Raw genomic sequence first — 15405 nt, forward strand, 5'->3', positions numbered from 1 at the left:
GGGGGGGTATTGATAGGGTTGCTAGTCAAGCAAGGCTTTCTATTAGGAAGGTATATGAGAGAAGGAACCAAACTTAATTGGTAGGTTGTTAGTTATGTTAATTGCTGAGCTGTGCCAGCTGTAAATCCTAACCGGTTAGTTAGGATGGTTAGTATAAATAACAGAAACTTAGTCTTCAATGGAGACGCAATTAGAGAGTTAATTGGTTGGGACTGAATTGCAGGGCAATTCAGTTAGTAAATTTGTAACTGCTACTCTATTCATTTCTGTCAGTTCCAATAATACATTCTTGAGAGAAACCCTTCTTGATTTTCTTTCTTTCATCTTTTCTGTTTATTTACCTTCAGTTTTACATTCGAGTTCTAACATTGGACTTTTCAGTCCCAGATTCTTATTGTTTCTATATGTAAACTAACTTATATTGATTTTTAATGCTCCTGTTTAGGTCTTTAGTTGTTGCACTGTTTCTTATATCCTAACCTCATCTATAGTTGTCAATTTGCTTGAGAAATATATTGGTGAATAATGCATGATTCTTTTGATCTTAAAATAGGTTGACATTTGCCAAATGGGAATGGATCAAAAAACAGTGAATGTGCTTGCCAGAGATTATTGTGATATTGTTAAGAGGAAGAAAAAACCCGTTATTTTATCCCACCGTAAGTATTCTCCAGATTTCCTTCCATTCAGCTAGTGTATATTTATGTTATATATTGCTTACTAATTGATTCTGAGATAGTTTTCAGACATGGTACCTGGTCTACAGCAAGGGCAAGAGAAAATGTCAAAAAGTGACCCATTATCATCCATTTTCATGGAAGATGAGGAGGTAAGTTGCTAAGAGGGCTATTAAATACGCTATAATTACAAAATGTTTTTTTTTTTGTGAATTTCTAAAATATCAGAATATCATTTTACAAAAAATATTTAGTATGATGGTAAATATTTTTTCAATTTTTTGTAATTTTTATGTTGTAACTGTTCAAACTTTGTATCGTATTTTTGGATATCATAGGCTGAGGTGAATGTGAAAATAAAAAAGACTTATTGCCCACCCAAAGGAAATTTTTATTTTCTATCATGTCAGATACATATCAATACGCTGATGCGTTCTATAAGTCATTAATACGTGTGAATGCCGTATCAAAAGTTCATTTTTTTTAAAGTAAAAAATCATTTTTTATGAACTCCGGAGTAAAAGCTTTCTTTAATATCTTTATTTCTTGTATATGGCACAAGCTAAATGATTATTTCTTGGAACATGCAGCCTGTAAGGGAACAATTTAGAAAGGACAGCAATGCTAAAGAGCTACTAAAAAGAGTCAAGCTCAGCTTCGTTTGGAATTAGTAAAATGCATCAAGCAATCATTTTGATGTTTGCGTATATGTTTTGTCTATGAATATACACTAAACTGAATTTGTCTTTGGTCTGCAGGCTTACAAGGTCACCACGTAATGTGCTGATTAAAGACTTTAGGCAAAAAATTTATCTGCCAAACAGGCATAAAATTTTCATTGTTATTAAATGCATTTTCTTTACATGTGAAATATGGCGGATTTGAGATATTTTGATATTGGTAGGAATTTCAAAGCGGAGTTTAGTCAATATTCTAATATTCTTGAGGGGGCAAATATATCTTAGGAATATACTTATATTATTGTGACAATTTTAAAAAAAATTTGTTAGTGGTGCCGTTTTGAGCTGCACTAACTGAGATCAATCCACCGCGAATAGCTAATATAGCTGGAAAACATAATGTGTATAAATATAATCTGAAGCTACAATATGTAAACACATCTTATACTTATAATCAGGAAAATAAAATTTTGTAGATGGCCTTGGCACCTCCTATCCTATCATCTTTGGGTGTTAAGCCCTATGGCACGTGTAAAAAACAGTAGTAAAGAATTTAGCTATAGAAGAGAAGAAATAAATAAAGAAAAAACAATGAAGTTCGAATACGCAAGGCTTGAAACTAATTGTAAAATTTAAATTCGCAATATAGTCACGTACTTGCTTACCAAATTCTGTCAAGAAGAATATTATTTTTATAGTTTTATCATATGATCTTTTCTATTATTTCAAGATGTGGATTGAGCTTCTATAATCAAGTTGAAGCCTAACTAGATGCCTTTCGATTTTAAGAGCAATGAAAAGAAACAAAGAACCATGGTTATTTTGTTTAAGTAATTCAGGGAAGCTAGCCCTACTTTTCCTTTCAATAATGATACATATACATCCTAATTTTTTATATATCAATTCAACACATTATTTTATTTTTATTTTTTTTTCTTTTTCTTATCACATCATCAATATATCACATTTATCATATCACTCTATTTATTTCTATCAAGATGTATACACCTTTATAGGTGTCCACCAAACATTTTTGTTATATATAAGTGTCTACCAAATATTTTTGAAAAATGTTTGGTTAATACCTATAAAAGTGTATACATTTTGAGATAATGAAAGTGATATGATAAATTGAATATGTTGATGACGTGATAAGAAGAGAGAGATAAAATAATGTGTTGAATGAATGTATAAAAATTAAAGTTTATATGTATCATTGTTTTACTATTTATTGAATCGTTTTAATTTTATTTCCAATAGAAATTAAATAGTCCTCACTAATTTTGTTATTTGCAATACATTTTGTGAAGAGTTAAATGTACAAATTCTTAAAATGAATTTTTATAGTGTTGAAAATAAATGAATATATTGAAAGACTTGTTGAGAGTAATTAATCTAATTATTTGTTAGTGTTTAAGCTTATTTTAAAATTTATAGTATATGATTGGACCCTTACTCAGAAATTTTTTAATGTCATTGCTAGGAGGAAATAAAAGAACTAAAATGTTTATCGTTTAAATCGCAAAATGGATTAATAATTAAGCCTAGCTGTTAAATAAGCGCTTGAACAAGTGAATGTTCAAATAAATGAAAATTGTCAACTTGCTTCTATGTTTTTTAGATGAAAGTTGGAAATTAGCGACTATGTTAATCTCTCGAATCTACTCATTCGGTATCTCTTAATTCACCAATGGGACTACTTACATGGGATAGACAAAAGACTCGGACATTCTTAAACAAATGTATGTTTTGCAGTGTACAGTAGCTGCAACATCGAACAAGATCAAACAGTTGTTCAATCAGACAATCTCCCTTTTTCCTGCTCTCTTGGCACCACCTTTTGAGTTAGGGATACCCCATAAGCTCACGTTCTCTTAAAGATCGATAATTCAAACTATGATTTTATGCATTTGACATGTTATCTTCACCTTATGTTATAAAATGAGGTGATCAATAAAGTCACCAAAAAAGATTAAAACGAGAACCTTTAAAATGTTCAGCCTATATCAATATAAAGATCAATTTAAATCACAAAAAAAAAATCATTTTTAATGGCAATATAAATATGTGAATCACTTAAATACTTTGAATGCTTAACATATGGAGAGTTAAGATCAATGGTATGTTTGTTTACCTGTGTTGGTAAAGGGTTTTTAATTTCTGCTTCCAAAAATAGTTGTATAGCAAACGGGGAAGCAAAGTGGCCATGCCTTTCGACATGAAACCAATGTAACCTTAATGAAAGAAGGATTAGTTACTCATTTTAATGACTAGTATAAATGACATGATATATTTCTTCATCTTTAATCTTGTGAAGGAAAAAAATGGAAGCCAAAAAATAATCAGGGGTATTAGCTTAAACCCCCCCTATATGAAGGAGATGCAATGATTGTAGTAGCCTTTAGATGCTCAGAATGCATACCGATAGATGGCATCGGCTACACCATCTTCGTCGTTGCTTAAACCAATTACGTTAGCCACAGCTTTGGTCTTCTCTGATCCATTACTGAGTGCTATGCCTAAAGAAGCCATCTCAAGCATCTCTACATCATTTTCCCCATCACCAATAGCCATTATCTGCATATCATAAATTTGGAGTGAAGAAATGTGAGGATAGGAGTCAGCACAGCCTGGTGTAATATTGAAGGCCTAAATAATCTTTTAGTCTATGCAATACAGTTTTTTTTTTCCTGTTAGTCCATGCAAAAACAATTGTCGGTTTACGTTGAAATATTTGGTTCACGTTGAATTAGTCCCAGTAAAATAATGATGGCCAAAAGCAAATAGTCCTATATTTCAGATATTAAAACCTAAAACAATGACGATGAAGTAAATGTCGAGGTGAATAGTTATTTTGTGGCACCTCCTTAGTAGTAACCCCCAAATGATCAAGCAAAACTTTTACTCCACTCCCTTTAGATGTTCCCAAGGGTACGATCTCCAGCATATCTGGCACAGCTTGAACAACAGTGGCCGTAATGTATCAGCCACACTCTGGGCAGTGTCTAAGAAAATCATTTTCTGTAAAACCAAATATAATTGTTAGCAAGATCTGCTAGTGAAAAGTGGTAACAATAACAATAAATATAGTCAGGTTTTTCATTGCAGTTGTCTTTGAAGACAGGGTACAGTAAATGCAAACTAATCAGCATTTTGGGGACTGAAATTACAAGGGTCAGACAATTTTGTTACGAACCCAGGAATAGGATTGCTAAGAAAGAACATTTTTATTGAGAGATAGGAGAGAAATCTCTCCTCCAAGGGTTTTCCCCTTTACAAAGACTATTCCCTATTCAACAATTGATTACAATATTCAATGATCTCTCTTTAACTCCCTAACCTCCCTATTTATACAAGTAGCCTTATAACAACCTAAACTAACTAACTCATTAACCAAATAACTAACTACTAATCTAATTCCTAACAAATTTAGTCCCTGAAATTTATGAAATAGCAAATAGTCCATTAAATTAAAGAACATCAAACAAGTTAGCATCCCCTCCATCAAAATATCTCTTTAGTAAACATCAATCAAAACTAGTTTAAGCCCTACATATTAACTTGAATAGTCTCTTGCTGCACCAAATTTGCATAGAACTTTTAAAATGTGGTCCTAAATTTGAAAAAATACTAAATTGACTGATTTTTTCATTTTAAGGGACTGAATTGATCTACCTTTACAATTTCAAGGATTAAAATGTTTATTTGCTCATACAAACTTGTATGTGATATTTACAACTATGAAGCAAAACAAAGAAAAAAATACATCTAAGGTGAAGTGTCAAACTCTAAGGTTCAAATTATGCCATTCCTCCTTTCCTGATATGGAAGATGACCTTCAACGGAATAATAATAATTTCTAATTATACTATAATTGAGGGAACAAGAATTTGTCCTAGTGAATACCTGAATGTCTGCAGAAGCCAGAAGATGTTCAACGGATGGCATGATCTCAGCCTGTAAAGTAGTTTTGTCTATAAGAAAAAAAGTAATAGCATAATAGAATGCAAGCAATCATGTAGGATCACGGGAATGAGGTACCTTCGGTTCATGGTATATTGTATGAAGTGAATCAACAAGTGGATCATGAAAAAGGGTTAAGCAGCGGCCTTCACAAAATGCAATAAGTGGAATCTTACTCTCCAAAGAATAAAGACATGCCTGCATTACAAGATACACAACTCTTATATAAGTTAGTTACAAGAAGAACCTTTGTGCAAAACAATGACACTCCAGAATACAAATAATTAGACATTTAGCTGTGAAATTTGAAACCCTCAATCATTTTGTTACTAGAAAACTGAGATACAAAATTGACATTCACAGAGCTGGATAAAAGATGTTTGATTTTTCTCATTGGGTAAAAGGAAAACAAAACTTGAAAATTCTGTAGACGGTGAACTTAAGATGGCTATTGAAGGTGGGTCAGGATTTAGTTTACAGCTAAAACAACAACACGACCATAATGTTACATAAGCAATAGTGAAATAAAGTGGTAAACAGTTAAAATGCCACGTCTAACCTTTGCAATTAAGTCCGAAAGGACAAAGGAGTACAAGACATGTTGAAAATCCAATAAAGCATTTGTTGTTACGTAAAATGAAAAGAGAGAATGAAAGAGATTACCTCTCTACACACATTTGGATCTAAAGTGCTCCTATATATTTCCCGACCTTGTCTACCATAAACAAGCAATCCCTGGAGTCATGTGGTTTAAGAAATATAAGGCATAGGGTAATAACACTATAACAACATTTTAAAACATAGAAACTATGAAAGTGGGAAAGTTGTAAACAAAAGTAACATCAGAAACTATATTTTGCTGGCTATTCAATTAAACAATATGCTAGACTTACAATTTACTGAAATGCATACTATCAATTCTTATAGACTAACTTATTTACAATTTTAATGAATGAAAGCCTAGAATTACAGATGACATATATTCCCTAATTAAAAAAAATCAAGGAGAAGGAGAAGAAAAATATATTAAGAAACAGGATATACAAAATTTCTCATAGTAAAAGCCTACATCTTTCTTATGTAAGATTTATGGGTCACATATGTAATTAATTAATAAAGTGTGTTAGGGTCATTATATAATTAGCCAATAAACTAGGGGTCAAATAATATATAATAGTTTATGGCTAAAGAGCATAATAGTTATGAAAATTAAAAGTGTAGATACCAGGCAGTTTCTAATTTAATGAGGGGCTGAATTGGAAATACTGCAATTTGGGATATAACTAATAATAGTTATATATAGGGGTAATGGTCCCCAAGGCAAACACAAGACTATTCAGTTTCAAAACTCTCCTTTATCCCCATCAAGAGAGCAAGGTCTTCAGGGTGTTTTGCTGAGGAAGATCACTGAACCCATTGACTCTATCATCATCATCCCAGGATTTCATCAATGGCAATTACCATAGGTACGCTTCCGCCTTTGGTCATTCATCATGTAATTGACATGGATTATTAACAATTGGTATCAGAGCCTACCATGTTTAATTCATGATGAAATTCGGTTATTGTCTTTGTTTTAGAATTCAATTTGGGAATTTTGACATGATTGAAATCTTAGGGTTTGTAATTTGGAAATTTGGATATCGGTGGAACTACAATCTGTGACATCCAAATGTTATTTGATAATAAAATTTGGAATTTTGATCCTTTATTTCATTGTTTTTCTGTTGGGTTTTTATTCTATATTCTCCACCACCTATTCATCGTGGCTTCGTGGGATTAAAAAAATATTAACTCCACCATGGAAGTTATAACGAGTAACATTCTTCTTAACCCATTGTTGAGCACGCTTATAATCATTCATAACAGCAAGCTGATTATTTGGGATAGCAACCATAACTTCAATTCCACTACCAGCCAAAGCACTCATTGTATTATCATCAGCATCAAAAAGTTTCACTTTTTGAATCCCATTATCCTTCAACATCTGAACCACAGTTTCAGGGGGTAACTGGTGTGTTGCTTGAGTTCCCCAATTCACACCAAGTCCTTCCACATACAGACCCATTAACCCCACCATTAACACCACTCTCAAAATCCAATATTTTTTTTTTTTCATTGCAAGATCAAAGAAAACGCAAAAACAAAATGGGTCTGTGTTGGGTATACAAAAAATTAAAATTTTTGTTATAGAGAGAGGAAGGAACGGTTTTTTTTTTTTTTTTTGAAAGTGGGATTTTAAGAATGACCGAAAATTTAGCAATTTTTTTTTTATTATCAAATACTAATGAAATAATATTTATATTAATGAACAATATTTTTTTAAAATATTGTTTTATTTGGATATAATAAATATATGTTCAAGTCAAGTTTGACATTTTGAATGAGTTAATTGAAACTTGACGTCGCCAAAGTGACCTCTCTTGTCTAAATTGCTCGTGAAGAGTGTCAAATGGTTGTGTATATGTTTATTCATGCGGGTATTGACCGGCCCAAAGGAAGGTTAATATTTGGCAGAATTACATGGTACACCTGCGATGATAAATGTGTGACAATTGTTTGGTGTACATGTGAGCAGTAAATCGGCCCAAAGGAAGGTTTATTGTTTGACATGTCTTATTGTCAATATTTGATCGTTGCAACAAGAGTACCACTAGCAGTTGGTGTTACTGTCCAAAGACTTGACATCAATGGTGCACTGGGTATCTTGAGATGGGTTAAATTCCATGATTTGAACATATGTATTTATTTATTTATTGATTTATTTTCTTATAATGTGAGTTTCTAAGTTTCGTTCTTTATTTAATTCACAGCATCGGTTGCTTCCATATCTGCAAATTTGAGTTCTATTCCTGTCCTTAATGGGACAAATTTTAAGGAATGGAAAGAGAACATTTTGATTGTTCTTGGCTGCATGGATCTAGACCTTGCATTAAGAATTGATCGACCCTCTACTCCTAAGGACTCTAGTTCTTCTGAAGAAAAATTAGAGTATGAGAAATGGGATCGCTCAAATCGCATAAGTCTTATGATCATAAAGCGTGGTATTCCTGAAGTCTTTAGAGGTGCTGTCTCGGATGAGATAGATACAGCTAAAAATTTCCTTGCTGAGATGGAAAAACGCTTTGTAAAAAGTGATAAGGCTGAAACAAGTTCTTTGCTTCAGAATTTAATTTCCATGAAGTATCAAGGCAAGGGAAATATAAGAGAGCACATTATGATGATGTCCAACATTGCTTCTAAGCTTAAAGGACTAAAGCTTGAGTTGTCAGATGACTTACTCATTCATTTAGTATTGTTGTCTCTTCCTTCGCAATTCAGTCAGTTTAAGGTGACTTATAATTGTCAAAAGGAGAAATGGACTCTTAATGAGCTCATTTCATTATGTGTGCAAGAAGAGGACAGGCTGAAGCAAGATAGGACTGAAAGTGCTCACTTTACTAGCATCTCTAAAGACAAGGGCAAAAGGAAAAGAATTGAGGAGCCCAAGAACAAAGCTGCTGCTAAGGGTCCAGAACAAAAGAAGCAGACTAAGGATAACAACTGCTTCTTCTGCAGGAGTTCTGGACACGTGAAGAAGGATTGTGCCAAATATCACGCTTGGCGTGTTAAGAAAGGTATGATTCTGTCTTTGGTCTGTTCTGAGGTTAATTTAGCTTCAGTACCTAGAAACACTTGGTGGTTAGACTCTGGTGCAACTACTAACATCAGTGTTTCAATGCAGGGTTGCCTGAACTTCCGAAAGCCTAGTGATACTGAAAGATGGATCTATGTAGGAGATGGGAAGAAGGTAGAAGTTGAAGCCATAGGAAAATTTAGATTATTATTAAGTTCCGGTCATTATTTGGATTTAAAAGACACTTTTGTTGTACCGTCATTTAGACGGAATTTGATCTCTATTTCTTATTTGGACAAATCAGGATATTATTGTTCATTCGGGAATAAAGAATTTACTTTGTCTTTAAATTCGAATGTTGTTGGAACCGGTTTACTTTCTGGTTATGATAATCTTTATTTGTTGGAAACTGTGGCTAACTATAATGAAACCTTGAATGTGGAATCACGTGGTACTAAGCGGAAAATTGACAATTTCAATTCAGGGGTGCTTTGGCACAAGCGTCTAGGTCACATCTCTAAAAATAGAGTTGAACGACTTGTGTCAGATGGAATTTTAGATTCCATTGACTTCACAGACTTTAACGTTTGTGTAGCATGCATTAAAGGAAAACAGACTAAAGATAAGAAATTAGGCGCATATAGAGCTACAGACGTCTTAGAATTGATACATACGGACATCTGTGGGCCATTTCCAACTCCTTCTTGGAATGGTCAACAATATTTTATATCATTCATAGACGATTATTCTAGATATGCCTACCTTTACCTAATTCACGAAAAGTCCCAATCAATAGACGTGTTCAAATCCTTTAAGGCAGAAGTTGAGAATCAACTTAATAAAAGAATTAAAAAGGTCAAATCTGATCGTGGTGGTGAATACTACGGCAGATATGACGGTTCAGGTGAACAACGTCCGGGACCATTTGCCAAATACCTAGAGGAATGTGGAATCGTCCCACAATACACTATGCCGGGGTCACCCAGCATGAATGGTGTAGCTGAAAGACGAAACAGGACTCTTAAGGATATGGTAAGGAGTATGATTTGTCATTCCACCTTGCCAGAGTCACTCTGGGGAGAGGCATTAAAAACAGCAGCATACATTCTTAATAGAGTACCAACTAAGGCAGCGGCTAAAACACCTTATGAGCTTTGGATTGGGCGTAAGCCTAGTCTGAAGCACCTTCATGTTTGGGGATGTCCAGCTGAGGCAAGGCCTTATAGGCCGAATGAAAAGAAATTTGAACCCCGAACAATTAGCAGCTATTTTATAGGGTACTCAGAAAAATCAAGGGGCTATAAATTTTATGATCCTAATTTGAGAACAATTTTTGAGACGGGAACGGCAACGTTCTTTGAGGATATTGAGTTTGGGGGGAAGATTAAGGTTAAAGATTTTGTCTTTGAGGAAGAATCGGTAACAATTCCAGAACTGATTCTTCCACCAATTGACTTTCCCATTATTGAACAAACTCAAGATGATCTGGTTGTTCAGGAAGAACAAAATCCAGATCAAATTCAAGATCCTCAAGAACAAGTGCCTCAAGAGCCAGCTCCATTGCGGAGATCCACTAGAGAAAGGAAAAATGCTATTTCGGATGATTATGTAGTATTTATCAATGAGGTAGAGGAAAATGTTGGCATGACGGAAGACGACCCAGTCAACTTTCATCAAGCCATGCAAGATTCTCGTTCAGATAAGTGGATCGAAGCAATGAATGAGGAGTACAAGTCTATGCAAGACAATTCAGTTTGGGAACTTATCCCATTACCTGAAGGAAAGAAACCCATTGGTTGCAAATGGATTTTTAAAACCAAGCGGGATTCCAATGGTAATGTGGAGAGATATAAGGCACGTCTTGTAGCTAAGGGTTATACTCAAAAGGAAGGGATTGATTATAAAGAGACTTTCTCTCCGGTTTCATCGAAGGACTCTTTAAGAATAATCATGGCTCTTGTTGCTCACTTTAATTTGGAGCTTCATCAAATGGATGTAAAAACAGCTTTTCTCAATGGCGACATTGATGAGACGATCTATATGGTGCAGCCAGAAAACTTTGTGTTGGGAGACCCAAAGAATATGGTGTGCAAACTAAGAAAATCCATTTATGGGCTAAAACAAGCTTCTCGTCAATGGTACCATAAATTTCATCAAGTAATTCTCTCATTTGGTTTTGAGATGAATACAGTTGATGATTGTGTGTATCATAAGTTCAGTGGGAGCAGACATATTTTCCTGGTCTTGTATGTTGATGACATACTGCTTGCCACTAACGATATAGGCATGTTGCACGAAACTAAGAAATTTCTATCAAAGCATTTTGAGATGAAAGATCTTGGTGACGCCTCTTTTGTATTAGGAATTCAGATACACCGAGACAGATCTCGAGGTATTCTTGGATTGTCACAAAAGAGCTATATCGATAAGGTTCTCAAAAGGTTTGGGTTACAGGATTGCAAACCAGGGGACACCCCAGTTGCTAAGGGAGACAAGTTTAGTCTCAAACAGTGCCCTAAGGGAAGTTTGGAAATTCAAGAAATGCAAAAGATCCCTTATGCTTCAGCTGTAGGGAGTCTTATGTATGCCCAAGTATGTACGCGTCCAGACATAGCGTTCATAGTAGGGATTTTAGGCAGATATTTAAGCAATCCAGGTCTTGACCATTGGAAAGCAGCCAAGAGGGTCATGAGATATTTGAAGAGAACAAGAAACTACATGCTCACATATAGGAGGTCAGACCAGTTAGAGATCACTGGGTACTCTGACTCGGATTTTGCGGGATGCCAAGACAGCTTAAGATCAACTTCAGGCTATGTCTTTCTGTTAGCTGGTGGAGCAGTTTCTTGGCGTAGTGCCAAGCAAGGTCTTACTGCTTCATCAACCATGGCAGCAGAATTCGTAGCAATTCATGAGGCATCTGACCAGGGCATTTGGCTGAGAAATTTTGTCACGGGGCTGCAAATAGTTGAAGGGATTGAAAGACCACTCAAGTTGTATTGTGACAATAGATCAGCAGTCCTGTATTCTAACAATAATAGGAGCTCAACCAAGTCAAAGCACATTGACATTAAGTTCCTAGTTGTTAAAGAGAAGGTACAAAGTGGACAGATATCCATAGAACACTTAAGGACAAACTCCATGATTGCGGATCCACTCACTAAAGGTCTACCACCCAAGGTCTTTCATGAGCATACTGCTCACATGGGTGTGCTACAGTTTGAGGAATCTTGATTTTAGTGGGAGTTTCGTCCATTATGTAATTCATGTTCTATGTTTAATTGTAAAGTACAAATACATTGTATTTGGACTTTCTGATCAGAAATAAAGTTTAAAGTATTCAGTTTTTGGTTACTTTGTACATTTAAGTTATGGTATGATCTCATTCGATAAAGTAGGACCAGTTGAAAATTGACATGCATTGACCAACTTCATGTAATTTTCATGCTACACTTTTCATAATGGGTCTATGTCATTTAGTTGTGTCAGTACGGGTGATCATTGATGGGTTTAGTTATGCTTATTATGACGAAAGCCTCTTTGGTTCCATGTGCTGATATGATTAATGGACGGGACAATTTGGATTATACTCAAGGTAATTATAATGACATTTTTGACGTCATAAAGTCTAACACACTCCTAAGGATACATGTGTGACCAGTGGGAGATTGTAAGATTTATGGGTCACATATGTAATTAATTAATAAAGTGTGTTAGGGTCATTATATAATTAGCCAATAAACTAGGGGTCAAATAATATATAATAGTTTATGGCTAAAGAGCATAATAGTTATGAAAATTAAAAGTGTAGATACCAGGCAGTTTCTAATTTAATGAGGGGTTGAATTGGAAATATTGCAATTTGGGATATAACTAATAATAGTTATATATAGGGGTAATGGTCCCCAAGGCAAACACAACAAGACTATTCAGTTTCAAAACCCTAAAGGAGAAAACTCTCTGGTTCTCTCTATCCCCATCAAGAGAGCAAAGTCTTCAGGGTGTTTTGCTGAGGAAGATCACTGAACCCATTGACTCTATCATCATCATCCCAGGATTTCATCAATGGCAATTCCCACAGGTACGCTTCCGCCTTTGGTCATTCATCATGTAATTGACATGGATTATTAACATCTTAATCATCAGCCTTTGAAGAAAGTATCTAAACAAATATACTTTATGGCCATCGTTGTCGATACTTATATTCACTGTGAGTAATGTTGGCAACTTCATAATTTTTAAAAATTCTATTGTTTGATTATGAGTGAGATTGATTGAGATAGCATAATTATTTAAGGTAAATCTTGATGAATATTGATTAGCAGTTAAAACATGTATGCAAAGTAATTATAGACAAACAAATGTTTTCAGGTTCAACATATTAGAACTACCGTGCTGAATCAGAGTTGGCATTAGAAACATGAAAAGGCACAGAGAATTACCTGCAAGAAAACCCCAGGAGAGAACTCTGAAACAATGCCATCTTTTCCGGCTAAATCCACCATCTTAAAAATATCTATCACAGCTGGACGAGCCTAATTCCCAACGTTCAAAATTAATTATCAGAACATATTTTCAACCATATGAATGTCTACATTTATATTTAAAAAATTACTAAGATGTATTAGCAGTAGCAGCAACAAAGAATCGACATGTATGAGCCAATATAAAATAAATAACCTATAGCATGATAACCTCACAAATCATGGCTCTATTAAATCTTACTTTTCCGGTGGCTATCACAATTTTCACACCCCTTTCTGAGGACTCTCTCAAAGCCTTGGCAGTTGAAGCAGAAATTTGACTTTTGCTGTTCAGCAATGTTCCTTTTATATAAAACATATTCTATTAAAAACCAAAAAATAGGAGAAAGGAAAATATAAAGAGTATGTTTCTCTGAGGTCTTACCATCCATGTCACAGAAGATATAGCTGAACTTTGGTTTGTAAAATCTAAGACTGCCTTCTTTCTTCCTATCTTTTGACAATTCATCTGTAAGATTATTTCCCAACATACTTTTTGTGCAAATGACAGTTATTTGAATGAGAGGGAAGCACATAAAACTAAAATATCGAACATGGTCACAAATGTTGATGTATGTTTGTAAAAAATACAGTTACCATCTGAACTGGTTTGGTGATAATTTGAATTTGTGTCAGCAATAGCATCATATGCACTTTTTATTAGCCTTTTTCCTTTCCAACCAAGACTCTTCAAAAGGAGTTCCTCCTCTTTCTCCATTTCTACTTCAGCCTCTTCGCTTATTTCGTGATCAAATCCCAAAAGATGTAACAAACCATGGACCTGCAAAGAGATTAAACATGAGGTAGTTAATATTATCAAGTGTCAACTTTTAGTTTACACAACATAATCTTGGAAGATAAGAGACCAGCATAACACCAGTTCACTTTCCACCTTATGTATCTCATGTTTCAACCAACAACTTATTTCTAGTCGAGTAAGTTTTAAACTTTAGCACTCGGTGAATTGATTCTTGAATGCAGACCTTCTCTGTTTTTTGGTAAGTGTGTGTACTTGATAGTTGTCGGTATTATTACTTTAACTTTATTTTCTCCCTTTTGAAATAGTTAGTGAACTCAAGATTTATAGTTAACAACACATATTTCAAGTACAAACTTTTCGTAATAAAATAGAGAAAGAAAATGAATAAAAGCTAAGAAATTTGTACAACTCATGTGAATTTTAACATGTTAGAAGCAAAAGACAGATAATATAGTATAACACAATAAAGTTCAACTCAAGACATAAAATATCACGAAACGAACCATGAGGATACCAATCTCATCAAGAAGAGTGTGGCCTCTTTCCTCGGCTTGCCTTGCTGCTGTCTCAAGAGAAATGACAATATCACCCAACATAAGCTGCAAACAAAGGAATTCATCAAGCACTTAGCAATTGGTAGTGCCATCCCATAATGTAAGTTGTGATTTAGAATAATTTTGATGATCTGGTAGAAAATGCAAATCTTACAATAGGAAGGTTGAGTCCAGGTACATGCTGTGACATTGAGAGAACATTGGTAGCATGATCTTCATCTCTCCATTCCTTGTTAAGTTTTCGTATAAACTCATCATTGCAAAGAAGCACCAATAACTCAACACTATCAAACCCACCAACATCATCTATAGCAGCGTCTCTTGTTTTATACACTGAACCTTTTAAACCATCAAATGCCAGTTTCATTGCCATTGGAACATTTAAGCGAAGCATCTCTGCAATACTCTGCACATGGAAAAAACAAACACCCAAAAAATAATCAATAATGCAGAACCCTACTAGAACTCCAATATAAATATTCTGTTGTTTGAAAACAACATCAGATGAATGTGAATTAACAAGTCATCCAAGAAGTTCCCGCAAACTATTTCACATGACTTCGATCAAGTCAAATAAATGTTACCCTATTCCAAGCTTCAAAATGCTATACTTGGCACATTCTTCTTGCTAT

The 15405-nt window shown here is 34.4% G+C and overlaps 2 protein-coding genes across 3 annotated transcripts in view; one reads left to right on the forward strand and one right to left on the reverse strand.

Annotated features, from left to right (window-relative positions):
* The window catches only part of LOC113784411 (tyrosine--tRNA ligase 1, cytoplasmic-like), a 3340-nt gene extending 1732 nt beyond the window's left edge, over nt 1-1608 (forward strand). Inside the window, exons 2-5 of one of the 2 annotated variants that reach the window (XM_027330575.2) lie at nt 554-659; nt 747-829; nt 1268-1347; nt 1436-1608. In XM_027330575.2, coding sequence (XP_027186376.1) covers nt 569-659; nt 747-829; nt 1268-1347; nt 1436 — 255 coding nt within the window. In that variant the 5' untranslated portion in view covers nt 554-568 and the 3' untranslated portion in view covers nt 1437-1608. Of the gene's footprint in view, nt 1-553; nt 660-739; nt 830-1267 lie in introns of both variants that reach the window. The other variant, XM_027330576.2, reaches the window with a different exon arrangement.
* A 1835-nt stretch (nt 1609-3443) lies between these two features.
* On the reverse strand, nt 3444-15174 carry LOC101490793 (endoribonuclease YBEY, chloroplastic-like). The gene is given in 12 exon segments (XM_027330600.2): nt 3444-3934; nt 4221-4327; nt 4330-4378; nt 5264-5314; nt 5399-5518; nt 5984-6055; nt 13379-13471; nt 13662-13762; nt 13845-13913; nt 14057-14240; nt 14723-14818; nt 14928-15174. Coding segments are annotated over 12 exon segments (1350 nt in total). The 5' UTR covers nt 15168-15174; the 3' UTR covers nt 3444-3766.
* Between the last annotated feature and the right edge of the window lie 231 nt (nt 15175-15405).

This window comes from Cicer arietinum, chromosome 7 (assembly GCF_000331145.2).
Source record: "Cicer arietinum cultivar CDC Frontier isolate Library 1 chromosome 7, Cicar.CDCFrontier_v2.0, whole genome shotgun sequence".
NCBI lineage: Eukaryota > Viridiplantae > Streptophyta > Magnoliopsida > Fabales > Fabaceae > Cicer > Cicer arietinum.